This window comes from Lampris incognitus, chromosome 2 (assembly GCF_029633865.1).
Source record: "Lampris incognitus isolate fLamInc1 chromosome 2, fLamInc1.hap2, whole genome shotgun sequence".
Lineage (NCBI taxonomy): Eukaryota > Metazoa > Chordata > Actinopteri > Lampriformes > Lampridae > Lampris > Lampris incognitus.
The window spans coordinates 16,049,467-16,064,746 of NC_079212.1; the positions used below are offsets into that span (position 1 = coordinate 16,049,467).

At 44.9% G+C, this 15,280-nt stretch overlaps 1 protein-coding gene across 1 annotated transcript in view; it reads right to left on the bottom strand.

Annotated features, from left to right (window-relative positions):
* The window catches only part of LOC130108447 (protein bicaudal D homolog 2-like), a 60,196-nt gene that overhangs the window by 30,922 nt on the left and 13,994 nt on the right, over positions 1–15,280 (bottom strand). The window contains exon 2 of the mRNA XM_056275372.1: positions 4,934–5,146. Coding sequence (XP_056131347.1) covers positions 4,934–5,146 — 213 coding nt within the window. The remainder of the gene's footprint in view (positions 1–4,933; positions 5,147–15,280) is intronic.

Sequence of the window (15,280 nt, forward strand, 5' to 3'; positions counted from 1 at the left end):
GTGGGCTGACGGAAACGATATTTCGTTCGTGACAAATGAAGTGTTCCTGATTCTTGATCCCATACCCAGTCTTCCATGTTTCTGCCAAGTCTATGGGGTTATGAACAAGGTCAGGAGCTAAAAGGGGGCAGTTTAATGGCAAAGAGCACTGGCTACTGTGCAAATCATGTGGAAAACCAATCACATTTAACAGCTGAACAACTTCCTCGTTACAGTGATTGGCAAAAGCAGAGTGTACAAATGTAATGTTTCAGTGAGGGAAACATGGTCCCAATAACTGAGTAATTACAAGCTGCAAGCTGCAAGTGAAAACGGGTCAGACAACAGGTCCTATGTTACTACAGCGCTTACAGTTACACCAATGCATAGAGATTTCGGTGAGCATTTACATATAGTTATACCAAATGTAGACGAGGACCAAATTTTGTACAAGCGTGAATAACGAGTGAATACAAGATTAGGCAATGCATGCAATTATGACATTTTTTTCTTTCTTATCTTTGGTCTTTCTTGGTAAATTCCTAAGAGGCTGGTGAAGGGAATAGCTGCTTCATATCAATGTATTGTAGGCAGCCTTCACTGGAGGCAGATTCCTCTCATGACATGAGATTGAGTTTAATGGAGTCATGGCTATTAGTGTGCGCCTCCTTACAATGTTACTGGCCCATTGTGTGGGTTTTAATCCTGTAGCCCGCACTGCATGGTAGTCAAACCAGGCTTATCTGCACCCAGGGCTCACATTCTGCTGAAACACTGTGTGAATCTGGGGCGTGAGAGACTCCATGGGAGATTAAAATGTGACGCATGTACATAATTATCAGAAATGGTAAATACTGCTTCTTCTTTTAAAGCTGAATATAACCAATTGATTGTGAATCTGCTAGGCGAAATGTACACTGAGCGAGGTCTCAGCTCTATGAACTGGCAGAAGGACTACATTACCTGGTGACTGATGATGTTTGGTTCGAGGGGGGTCAATGGTTTACACCATGGTCAACAAAGAGACATTGTCCAAGAAAATCTTATCAGTTTAACTAACCTGCCCTGCACAGATATATAGCTCTAAATCACTTAAATCTAATATTGCTCCTAAATTGATTATAGCCAGAGGCCTAGCGATCGTTACACCCGCACAAACCTTGAAACCATGGAAGTTCACGACCTGCAAAGTTTCCCTCTAACCAAAGAGAGCCTTTATGGAGAAATGCAGGTGGCAAACAAACTTTAGATGAAGCTGAATACAAAGGCTGCAGTTAGAATATGACTGTTTGTTACCCTCGATGAGAAATATTTGTTGTAGAATAAACCCTCCTGACTCAGTGTGATTAGACTGAAAAGCAACGCAAGCAACGGTTGAGGCTGTATTTACTCTGATCGGCTGTATTTACGCCATACTTGCTTTACTAACGGATTTTCTCCCTCGTTCGCTTTTCACACTATTCCCATCCTCTCTCAGCCCCCCCTCCCTCTGTTGTCTCCCTGATGCATTTGGGCTAATTTGAAACCCGGTTGACAAAGGGCTCTTTCAGCATTCTCAGCCTGGCCACAATGCCAGCCTCAGTGCCCCTGCTCCTGCCGTTCGTCCACCACGCACACCCCTCCTAGCGCCCATATAAGTGCTATTGGAAAGGCGTCATTATCTCCTATACATAGGGAGATTTACACTGCAACCCCATTTAGCTGGCCAATTAGAGCTGGCTGGGACTCATGGCACAATACTGTGAGTGTTGAAAATGGGCACACCGCCTGCAGAAAGGTCTTCGTTTAGGCCACCAGTAAATGCATCAGTTTTACTGGGGCTATAGGTTAGAAAGGCAGTAAACATGGGTCCTGGCGATAAACAAAGGTACTACTTGAAGATCTAATAAGCAGGCTGTCCTGTGCCCCATGCCATGTCCATAAGTTGATTTTGGAATTACTGCAGGCAGCAAGAGAGTCATTACAGAGTCTGGTTTACATGTGAAACATATGCAAGTTATGTTCAGAGAGGCACATCTGGCTTCCATAAAGTCCATCCTATAGCCACTCAGATCCAAGGATAAGTAGCAACTAACCCATTTATTAGTGGAATCTGGAGCTTTCCAAAACGAAGTCGTCATGAAGGAAATGTCACTTTTAATGACTTTATTTTCTTTACCCTAATCTCTATAAGGCATGCAGGGCCTCTGTCATCTGTCTGAAGCAGTGACTCAAAGCAAACAGCAGCGATTCCTTTAGCCATCCACTGCAGGCTGGTTTGTGAAGAAACTTGGTATCAAACCCAAACAGAAGAGAAAAAACCTCCTCCTCCCTCCTGTATACAATGGAATTACAGACCGGAGCTCCAAAGCAGCGAGCTCAGCTAAATCTGTTGTGCCAAAACACAGGAGGATTTGAAATATTGTGAGGTTAAATTACCCCAGAGCAACAACTTGAGATAATCAGAAGGGAAGGGAGGTATAAAAAAATAAGAAACTCAGCAGAATCTCACACAGAATAAGCCTATTTGCTGAGAGCCCACATACTTCGGACCAATTCTTGATCCATTTAATTGAATATATTGTCATTTCTCATATCAGTAGTCTGTTCCTGCACTTCTAGGACTGCAGAACTCCCATGTGTCTCCTGCGTGGTGCCGTCTCTTATTGGTGCTTCCAAAGCTCTTCTTATCATGCTAATCTTCACTTAGCCCATCAGGGGAACACACTTCTTTGCGTCAAAGACGTTCATTTCACACTACAGGATCCCATTCTTCTCCTCTCCCTCTTCTCTTTGTCTTTTTGTTCCCTTCTCCCCCTCTCTGTTTCTACTTCTTTGTGTCAAATGGAGCTCGATAACAACTCCCCAGCTCGCTCAGTGGGCGTTTCAGCTCCTTCTTGTTAATTCCATCTCCTCATCATCACCCTTCATCTCACACATGGACACATGTACATGTAGTGTTGGGTGATATGGAAAATATTGTCACAATAATCATAGAGAATTTTGGACAATATCACAATATCCGCTTACACATGCAAATATACTGTATTTAAGAATCCACCTGAGGTTTATCACATTGAACTGGTTGGTAAATTTCAGTATGATATCAATCCAAAAACTAGTTCAAATAATACTACCTCAAACAGAAAGCTCTGCAGCGGATCGTCAAGGCCGCCCAGCATATCACCGGTACCCAGCTCCCAGCCATAAAAGACATTTATCACAAACGCTGCCTTCGAAGGGGTCTGAGCATCAGCAGAGATCCCACCCACCCCAACCATGGAGTATTCTCCCCCCTGCGCTCTGGGAGGCGCTACAGGAGCCTCAGAGCCCGCACTACCAGGCTCAAAAACAGCTTCTTTCCACAAGCTGTTGCCTACTTGAACCTGGCTACCCACTGAATGTCTGTAGATATTTTAAAATATTTTGTACTCCTGCTCTTTTAACTTATTTTTAGCTTTTGGTCTTCATGTGTGTATATCTTATATTGTGTTTGCTGTGTTTGTCTGTGTCTGTCTTGCACTGTTTGGTGAAGCCACAGCCCTCATTTCATTTTTAACACGTGCCTGCACATTGTTTTTAATGACAAAAAATTGAATTGAATTGAATTGAATTGAATATTTCAGACCTCATTTTGTGAGAAATTTAAGGTAATAATTTCTCATTATCATTAATTTAGACAACAATAATCCGGATAAACACCACTGCTGACAGAAAATTAATGATAATATTGAATTATTGCCCAGCCCTTTGTACATGCTTATAAAACACTGCACTCAGTTTCTCTATGAATGAGTTCAATTAGCCTTAAATGTAAATGACAGAGCAGCAAAAAGGTCAGACATTGTCTAAAGTGGGGCACATGCCCATTGTGATATGCTGGCATGTCTGAGAAAGTAGAAGGGGGATAGAGTGTTAAAATGAAATGTTAATTCATCAAATGATGCTACAGCCCACGGTTTTTGAGACACCGTTTTCCTGGCTAGTAACTTATCCATTGGTGCCAAAACTGCCAAACCCAGGCTGATGAGTAACAGGTCTTATGATAAAGGTCGGGGTACGTCATGAATGGCACGATATACTGCTTGTGTCACACTTAGAGATAAATGGTTTGGCTATTTGTGGATTGTAGGTAGGGCTGCCATAGTCAACAGCAGACTACAATGTGTAATGAACTGTAAGACAGAATTAGCTCAAGTAGGTTCACGCCATTCCTTGGAGAAATTCAGACTTAACTGGCGAAACAAGAAGACAGAAATGGTTCCCATGGGCTGTTTGTTCTCTCATCCTGTGATCATAACTTCACCCCAGAGCCCAGGGTCTCTGCCAGCTCACAACAACCTCCAAAATCATTAGGGTGAGATAAGTCTTGCCTGCACACATCAACAGAAGACCTACTCCTGGTGCTGGTATTGCAGTATAGTTGATAGACTCTCGTTTAACATATTAGCACTGAATATTGGCTCTCCACTTTTGGTGCAACACACATACATACACATGTGTGTGTGAGTGCAGGGTCGGCTCCATAAATGAGCCCCTGGAGCTCATTTATGGAGCTCGCAGGGCTGACGTGACCTCAGAAGCTTCAGTTGAAAGATGGATTCCCTTCTTACTATGTAGGATGTTTAGGACATATATAGACAAATGTGTAGCCAACAGTGCAGGATTGGGCACAATGCAAATCAGGATGAGAGTAAATCAACTTCAACTGAACTTCATCTACACCTGCGAAAAAAGCTAGTTAAGAAGTTAAAAATTCAGTTATGAAATCTGACCACCTGTCTGAGGCCAAAGTCAGATAAAAAAAATGAGTTAGCCAACCAGGTTTAATCAAGAGTGAATGATATTGAGTGTCTTTTGCACATTTGGGGGCATCCACAACAGTCATATCTGATCAAAAGGTAAATTATTTCAATACCAGGACAAGATAAGCACTCTAAATATCCTTGTAGTTTTTGGTGCCAGTCTATCTTACCTCTCTCATCTCTTGGGCGATGGTGGCCAGACGTTCATTCTCAGACTGGGTGTTGGCGAGGACGTTGCGTGTCAGACGGAGCTCGGTCTGCAGTTCCAGGACCCTCTGCTCATAGTAGGCCTCCTTGCAGGCTGACTCCTGGATCAGAGACTCCTCGCGGCTCTCCCCGTCCGCTGCCACCTTTCTGTGATTGGAATGGGCTTGCCCAAAGGCCTGTAGACATAATAATAGAGAAACAGGGCTGCTGATTAGAGTCTAACCAGTGTTAAGTAAACAAGCTACTTGGGAGATTTGACAGAACAATTGACAAAATTATGATTTAGACGGAGTTGCAAGCATTTTTGAGCTGACGATTCCAGCTACAAAACAATTGACTGACGCGCAAATTAGGCGGCAAACACTTAGCTGTTTGACAATTACAGAAAGGATTAAACATTTTTATTGCAGGACTGTTAAGTGACAAAGCCTTGCATTGTATTTCAGCCATTTTAGAACGAGACCGCTCTTTACTGCAGTGGTTTCAGCTGGGACTCCTGGGAAAGCCAATCAGGCAAAAAGAGAAAGGAGGGTGGGACCGTAAAAAAAAGAGAAAAAAAACCCTTTACAAATAACTGCCATCAACCCGCAGAGATAATCAGTTCGCCTCCATCTGGACTGAGCATCATCTCCATCTTCCCCCACTCCCCCCCCCCCACCCGCAGCACGAGGGTTTCTGCTGCACGTGCTCAGCAGAGAATCCACAGATGGGGAAACCAAACAGGAAAAGTAGAACAAATGGACTGGAGTGTCACAGTCTGTCTGTGTAATTACACAAAACCTGTAATTTAATACTAACAGAAGATTATAGTGGAAAAATGGAAGGTCAACCACATATTATTTGGTTTTCAGGGGCTGAAAACCATGAAGATCAAATAACCATTGGGGGGTATAAGACAAGGCTTTCACCTTACGTAGACAGAAATCCTCTGTGGTGAAATAATATGATTAGCAATGAATTGTGTTTTCAATTGTGTCTCAATTATGAGTGTGGTATGAGGTCCTGTTACTTTATTAATGGTGAATCCACGACATTGACCTTAATTTGTTGCTGGCCCACAAGGCAGAGACAGCTCAGTACAAAAAAATTAACGTCGAGACAGGGCTAGAGACAGCAAGGGCAAGAGCCGGAACGAGAGAGAGAGAGAGAGAGAGAGAGAGAGAGAGAGAGAGAGAGAGAGAGAGAGAGAGAGAGAGAGAGAGAGAGAGAGAGAGAGAGAGAGAGAGAGAGAGAGGCTGCCTCGGCTGCAGCAGAATCTAGGTTAGGCGACTCTCCCTCCTCAGAATAATCATCCCTCTGATTACAGATTTCATTTCCAATCTGGTAAACAGCAGTGAGCCGCTGGATATTCTGGATCTCATCTCATCTCAGTTTGAGTGCAGGCCAGCGCCTGGAATCACCTGAAGCAATGAAGAATTTGACCTTGTTTGCTGCTGTGCTCTGCTCTCTCTCATCCCCCCCCCCCCCGCCGAACACACACGTGACCGACCAGTTGCTGCTGGATTTCTCCCAGTTTGACAGCGTTTCATACTAATCCCAGTAATTCCTTCAAATTTATATTTCCGAAACTGACCTACTTCCAGGTCTTAGTAAAGTGAATGAAAATCTGAATGTGCAAACCTAGTTTAGTGTGTTAGGGAAACGCATGACATCATGTCTCGTGAGACGTGGCTGGTCTGTCTCTCGCTCACGTGGCAGGAAAGATGCTGGTCCCAGGCAGGGAGATAGCATTGTTGAACAGATAAACACTCCGGAGCTCTGTGAAACAGCAACATGTTTTTACTAAACGGCCCAGACCTGTTCTCTAATGGCGGAATGTTTGCGATGTCCGCACTTCCTTAGAACAACCAAATACTGACTTCTTCTTCTTCTTTCGGCTTATTCCCCGTTTCTCGGGGATCACGACAGCGGATTTTATAGTTTCCATCGCTACCCTGTGAGGGCACAGCGCCAATGGCGGCCGTTGTTAACCCGGGCCTTAACCGATCCTGTATGATCTTGTCAATCCGCATACCGATTTGGTAAAATTTTACATCGGGTGCCCTTCCTGACACAACCACTAACCCTGTGGACAGCGCTGAATGCCATCCCAGTAAAACAACCAAATACTGACTGAGTCAACAAAATGTGACTGGCAAACCAACATAAAGTTTGAACATGATCCGACCAAGGTATATAATCCTAATGTCCCAGGGCCTTGAAACAACAGTAGTTTCATCATACAACGCAGCCCCCACCCCACCCAAAACTCACTCCATTAATCAGTCTGATACCATATTTGATTAGAATGTCATTAAGAGATGGGATTAACCCAATCAGACAGTAGGGGAATCCCATCATTATAATCTGGGCGTGTGGTGGGGATTGAAGGGACACTGAACCAAATCAATCTAATATAGGAGGCCCGCACTTCAAACAAGGAGCCCCATGCAAAAGCCCGCTGACCCAAGCCTCTTAATCTCCATCCCCTAAGGCTGGGGTTAGGCTACTTTTAGGAGCGGGTGCAACAAAAACCCACGCGCCCAAGCTCATAATCTCATAGCGGGCTACCCCGCCCAATCTATAATTCAGCTTCTTCTCGCCATATGTTGCACCATTTACAGTGAGATTGAGAGAATGTAAATCTGAGAGAATTATCAATCTGTTGCAAGGCTAATCAATGGCAGCAGACCTGCCACAGAGCATGCAGCATATCCTGTTACACGGTCTTTCAATGCCAAGCAAAGAAGAAAAAAAGCACAATGTTTGGACAGGATTCTTTTGCGGAACGATAATTGGGTTGTGATGGAAGTCAAAAGTTAAGGAGATTTAATACTTCCCAGAGCCCAACGTCCAATTCCAGATGAGCAGACCTTATGAGCTGAGGTTAGCCATTTACCCCAGCGGGCTCTGATCTTTGTAGGACCCCATGCAGAGAGCAAAGACCATAATCATCATGATCAACAACACCATGTGATTCACTGCGGGGTTGATTAAAGGAATTAGTCACCTATTTCTCTCTTGACTATTCTTTCCTTTCAATTGATTTCATCACTCCCTCCATCACATTGGTTGTGAGTAACCCAGTCATATAACTAAAAGGTGTAAATTGCTTCATGGGTCTTCAAAGATCAAGGAAGTCATATTTCAGGCATGGAAATACAGATGTGAGTAATTGCATGACATAGGCTAATGGAAAAGGGATCATGTGACTTTAGTCCTAGGCAGATGCTGTATCAAATCACTGCTTTTTGTCATAATGAGGTTTAATAAGGGATGTATTTAGCTCCATCAGCTATCAAAGCTTAAGGGAAGAAAGGATAAAACATACATTTGTCTTTCACAGAAGTGTATGTCGCTGGGGTGTCTGGGTAGCGTAGTGGTCTATTCCATTGCCTTTCAACATGGGGATCGCCGGTTCAAATCCCCGTGTTACCTCTGGCTTGGTCGGGCACCCCTACAGACACAACTGGCTGTGTCTGCGGGTGGGAAGGTAGATGTGGGTATGTGTCCTGGTCGCTGCACTAGCGCCTCCTCTGGTCGGTCGGGGCACTTGTTCGGGGGGGAGGGGGAACTGAGGGGGAATAGCATGATCCTCCCACGCACTACATCCCCCTAGCGAAACTCCTCACTTTCAGGTAAAAAGAAGCGGCTGGCAACGCCACATTAATTGGAGGAGACGTGGTAGTATACAGCCAGATTGGCAGAGGGGGTGGAGCAGTGACCGGGACGGCTCGGAAGAGTGGGGTAATTGGCCAGGTACAACTGGGGAGAAAAAAGGGGGGGGGTGCATGTCGTTACAACAGAGTTGTCTTTGATACGATGTCCTTTGAATTAACAAATGATTTGTTGCAGTGTGCATGGCATGTTTGGAGACGATGTGCTCTGTACCAAACAGACTACTTGTAAATAAGGTTCAAAGGTCACACATAGCGGGGTAGGTCCAATTCAGATTTCGGTGCTGAGTGATTTCCTTCCTGACTTAGAAAAGCAGGGAAATGCTCAGTACCGTATTCTGAGGCTAAAGCCCTGGAGATGGCGTGCGCCAGCATACGTCGTGTAGGAGGTCAGGAACGTGCAGGGTCAGAAAGCTTTCTTTGTTCTCCCCTGTTCTCTTCTGCAATCCACTCATGCAGCAGCTAATAGGAGATGGGCTTTGGGTCTCTGACAGATAGCAAACAGATCAATCCCTACAATCTCAGAGGTCCCATGGAGCCGCGGTAAACCCCATTTAAAATTCTATATTCAAGTCGTGCTCTGCTAGGAGAGAAGAGTATTTTTGTTGAACAGAAAGCAAAGACGGAGCTGATGGAGAGGTCTCGAGAGATAGGCCAACTCTATAGTCTTTGAAAGTATATACTCAAACTAACAAATATATCACAGTTAAGGTTCTCTCCCCCCCCCCCCGTCCTCTGTGTATGCTTACACTTGGCTGTATTCAATATAGATGCAGGCTTGAGTCTAGTTTCAATCGATATTGGTGAATTTTTTCTTTTTCGCAAACATTGCATTAGGACCTACACCCCGCTAAAAACCATAGCAGATGGATCAATATCTTATGCATCTGGAACAGATTTTTCATTTTTCTCTAGCCATGCCATAACTATCTGACATTTATATTTTCATTTTAGCCTCTTTTGGTCTGATATTCAGTCCTCTTTCTTACTACGAAAGCAAAGGTTGACAACCAAAGAGCTGTTGGGAAGGCAGACAGGGAGAGATGGAGACAGGGTAAGAAAGACAAAGAGATAGACAGCTTCTTTGTCGTGGATGCAGATAGAAAGATGCTGCACTTTCAATTCATTCTGTCATGTGCAAGACAGATTCTACAGACTAATTATTGGGCCACACCCCAGAGCTGTCTACTAACTATTGTCAGTCAAATTGGACGTTTTTCCCACCCAAGACAGAAGGGTTGCCTTGTGGAGACGGGAGAATAATCCAAGCCAGGGTCCAAGAGAGAATTCACAGCCAAAGAAAAAATAAACTGCATATGCAAAATTCATTCAACTCAAATTAGAATCTCCTGACAGAGACTACAGAAACATGACAGTAGATGCCATCGCTGATCCAAAAAATGATTTTGAGGAGGAAGAAAAACCCTGTCATTGTATTTTCACAAGGCAATACCAGATAGGGCAAACCAGGACATGCTTACAAAGCAATAACAAACAACACACCCCCTGAACACTGCACTTCCCAGAAACATGACATGATGAGGTACGTGTCAAGACTTCTGGACCAGTATTGCGCAGCGAAAGAGTGGGCTGAAGACTTCAGCCTTAGACTTGACCCATCCCTAAAACAGCATCGCTGTGTTAAAAGAAGGAGGGCCTGTCATGGATATTAAACAATACAGTGTTGTGTTTATTTGGCTAGTTTAGTCAGTCATACAGGGAGCCAGCCACCCGGAGTGCCATGGTGATCAGTCGGTTGACGTCGCATGCCAGAGCAGTTAATCAGCAACCCTGAAGGCTGGTTAGAGTCAAAGTGTCACTGTCATCAGAGTGAGGACAGAGAGGGAGCCAGGACCAAAAAAAAAAGAAAAAAGAATCAGAGAAATGGACTGAGAGATTCTCGCTGCCTCGTGAACAGCAGCTCACATGGAGCCACGGTCTGCAATGATAAACAGGCCACTGCGCAGCCATCCATCCCACTAACGTGCATGCATCCAGACCGCTTTGAGGTGCGTGCAGATTCTATTTTTAGCTGCATTATTTTTAGCATGCATTATTTGCCAACAAAACATATCCCTCGAGAGCTTGGGGTTAAAAGGCATTGGGGTAACCGCGGATTTTTCACGTGCACACACATTGACCCATCACTGCAGGCTAACTGCAGCAGCACCAAGTCGTTTCATTCTACGAGGCTCGGGGGTTATCCCTGCATTTACTGTATCTGCTAAGCTTCATGCTGCTTTGTTGAAGAACGTGCATCATCTCCTGTTTGTGTGCGATGACTCAGTTTAGCACGAGTTTTTTTTTTTCCTTTTTTTCCCTGGGAACTCTGTTTTTGATTAGCCGAGTCAATGGTATGCCAAAGCCAATGACTCTTGTGTTAATGACTTACAGCGATGCTAAGTTGGAATAGACTAGGGGGGAAAAATAGCATACAAAAGCGCCAAGCGATGGTAGACAAAGGTAAGTGTTTTTCCATCTCCCTGGTAAATCGACTAATGCATTAGTTTGCTCTCCACTGGCTCAGACTACCTCATTCTTCTTCGGTGAAACAGCGATCACCACTGGTCCTCATCACCAAGTCCATGTACAGCTGGAAAGGAGGGGGTTTTGAGGAAGACAAATTATGGTAGCTTTTGTCTGGCACGGAGCCATTATTGATTCACAGTAAAACGCAGAACCCTTGTGCCATTATTCACACACAAGCTTGTGCAATTCCACAAACTCCCTCAAAACCTACACCAATACACACCCACACACACACGCAGACCATTTTACATTTTTATGCCCGGCAGTAAGTTCTACTGCAGCACCTGGTGCCACCGCCATGTCGAGGCTTGCTCTCCCCACCTGAGATGAATGGGGAGAGAAGTTCCACAGCCCCCCGGCCTGCTTGGTATTTCATCAACAACCCTGCATATAACTCACATGGTCAACACACACAGGCTACACAGTATGAGCCAGAGGCAAGGGGTATACTATAAAGAGAAGGAGAAGAAGAGGTTGGAGGTTTACACACACACACACACACACACACACACACACACGCACACACGCACACACACACGAGTGCCATAAACGAAGAGAAAAATTATTTTGCACACAGTAAAATGAAAACACTATGTCCTCACCATGGGCCATGGAATAAAGCGGGGCCTGTAAAGATGTGGACCCCCCTACCAAAAAAAAAAAAGTAGTAGCAGTGATGGGCAGAGAGCAGAGAGAACACAGGAGAGAGAGAGAGAGAGAGAGAGAGAGAGAGAGAGAGAGAGAGAGAGAGAGAGAGAGAGAGAAGAGAGAGACGAGAGAAGAGAGAGAGAGAGAGAGAGAGAGAGAGAGAGAGAGAGAGAGAGAGAGAGAGTAGAGAGAGAGAGAGAGAGAGGATGAGGGGCCGGTGCTGTATAGCCTCACATGCACTCACATACACATACACAGATCTGTGTGTATGAACACAGTGCTAATCAGACTCAGGAGGCCCATTACAATGGCTGACTGAAAAAAAGTAATTCTCTACTGAAAGAAATGTGTGAATAAGCAACAGGGCTGCAGCACGCTAATGAAACATAATCCCAACACAGACCATTTTTAGCTAACATCAGGCAGCAATGATTAGTCTTTTTTATCAGATGTGTCTGGAGAAGAGCGTTAACGAGAGCAGATGATTTATTCAGACTCCATGCAGTTCACTATTCTAAGACCAGTATTAGTGATTCTGTGTGAAGTCTTAAGATCAGACCTAGTCTTCAAAACCTTCCTGCTCATCTATATGTACCATACATCTGCAATGGCAGGGGCCTGGGGAAAAAAATAGATGGCAATTTATTATTTTAAATATTGGTGATGGGAGAGCAGACAGCTAAACCCACCATTATCATTTCAAAGTGTGTTTCTGCCTTGGGGCTGTGCAGCGTGGGCATTCATGTCCTGTCTCCTGTGTTATTACAGTGCAAAAACACTCGTTACAGCCCTGGTGCTGCGATAAAGTACCAGCGCCTGTAATCACATCAATTTTCTGTCTAAATGTGTTATCTTTCGGTGGATCTGAGTCGACTAGCAGTTAAAATATACAGAATGTTGGGCGTCCGCATAGCATAGCGGTCTATTCCGTTGCCTACCAACACGGGGATCGCTGGTTTGAATCCCCGTGTTACCTCCGACTCGGTCGGGCATCCCTACGGACACAATTGGCCATGCCTGTGGGTGGGAAGCCGGATGTGGGTATGTGTCCTGGTCGCTGCACTAGCGCCTCCTCTGATTGGTCAGGGTGCCTGTTCGGGGGCAGGGGGGAAGGGGAAATGGGGGGAATAGCGTGATCCTTCCATGCGCTATGTCCCCCTGGTGAAACTCCTCACTGTCAGGTGAAAAGAGGTAGCTGGTGACTCCACATGTATCGGGGGAGGCATGTGGTAGTCTGCAGCCCTCCACAGATCGGCAAAGGGGTGGAGCAGCAACTGAGATGGCTTGGAAGAGTGGGGTAATTGGCCAAGTACAATTGGGGAGAAAAGGGGGTAAAATCCCAACCCCACCCCACCCCCCACCCCAAAAAATGTATACAGAATGTCTCATTTTTGTTCCACAGGCAACTGAAACGCATGCTTAGCCTATACACAAACCATGGCCCACAATCAACATTTACAGAAATGGGACCTCTCTGTGGGGGCAACGAAGGGGATGAACTGCAGCATTTTAAACCGTATTTTTGGTTTCAGTAACCCGTGGTAGCAGTTAATAAAGTAATAAGGAACCATCTGTTTGTGGAGATTGTGCATCAGTTCCATTGTTTAGCCGCTAAATCTGTTACTGAATGGAGGAAACACCCCAGTGTCTCTGGGGAGTGCGCAGACTCAATACGTCTGGTATATTGTGTGACGAAATCAGGATTTTGGCCCTGGAGTTTGGCCTGCTTATCACTCCTCATATCACATCTCTGCCCTGTAACGGCTCTGGCCATACAGGAGCATAAACATTTGCAATGCAAAGTGAATGTTATCTGGTGTCTACCCCTATAGTGCGCCTTCGGGTCTGCCTCTCTCTGGGTGAAATCTCCCCGATCCACACACACACACCCCTGCATCCCCACGGGGACAGCCACCATTATCATTACCATGCCAATTACAGTGACAGAGCGAGAGGCCGGGCAGTGTGTGTGTGTCTGGGTTTTTTTCAGAGCTCAGCCCAACACAACCTATTAAATCTAGATTTGGTCTCTCAGAGTGCATGTCCTTGATGTATAATCGTGATTTGTTGTGAGGTGTAATAAGCCTGCAACATGGTAATCAGCAGAGAAATGCAGTGGATGGACTTTGTGTATTAGAGCCTATTTCTCCAAAGACGTCTTTCCCCTTGAAACACCCCAAATAAGAGTTCCACAGCTGAACTACATCCTCCTGCTGCCAGCACCAATGGAAAAGATGGGAAAAGACAAGGCCAAACACACACCCGTACAGACAGACAGACATACGGACAGACAGACACAGCATTTGTTTATATTTCCTTACACAGAACAAGGTCAGGTGTGCAGAAGGAGAGGGAACGCCCCTGTATCTATTATTTTGTAAATTAGGGGTGAACAGAAGGGATTTTTCATGACAAAGCCTTGAAATCCATATTAGCCAGCTGCCATTTCATTTTATCAATGATAATTCATTTGATTAATATGGAATACAAAACCCTAATGCATTTCCCTCTGTCATTCCAGACTCCTCCGTCAGCCCTCAGACATGTGCCATCAATCAGATAGCAAAAGGAATGGGGGAGGAATGAGGGAGGGATGGCGGAAACTTGTAGTTTCGCCTCCCTGCTGAGGTTCTCAATATCTGTATTCTACATTATTCCACCCTCAACACACATAGTCCTCATTCCTGGCCTCCTTCTACCTCTCTTTTTCCTCTCTGGACATAAAAGTAGGTTGTTAATATGGATGTGACCCATCATGCCCCTTGATACTGCTGTTGCCAGAAGCCTCCCATCACCACAGCCCTCCTCCCAAACACAGGAGCTGGCCCGTGGGTAAGTCCTCCTGAGCTCCCAGTCAGACAGACTAATAACCCCCTTCCCAGTTGCAGTAATTACATTGTGTGCGTGTCTGTTTTCTCTCCCATTTGGGTTAAATCAGGGGGTCATGGTGGCACAAGCCTTCCCACATGACACCCCGTCGACTGCAAAGACAGATTTTGGGGCCATGTAGCCTCCGCACAACAATATACATATATTAGATCCTAGCACTATGGAAAAAACATTATTCCCTTTTTGTCTGAATTAACAATAAGCTCGATTCAGCATTCAAATTGTATTAAGGTACCACACAATACTAAAGTCTATCTTTAATAGAAGGAATTCAAATACAAGTTATGAACAAAGAAAAGATTCAAGATAAGCTAAAACATAATAAATGCCCTTATCTGAAAGCAGAACAAATGTAGGAAAACAGCCAACCAGATATCATTAAATACAAACCCAAGCTTGCACAAAAAAATAATGGCAGCCTATTTTGTATTGAAGTCCATGCACTTTAAAGTCATTATGGGAGCTGATGGAGGAACCTCTATTCTTCTACCATGAAAAAGAGAGCTGGCTGGTTCCCACAGGGGACCCTGGCATTGCTAAATGCCCCCCCCCATCCACACTCTCTCCCTTTTTCAGTCTCCCAGCCCT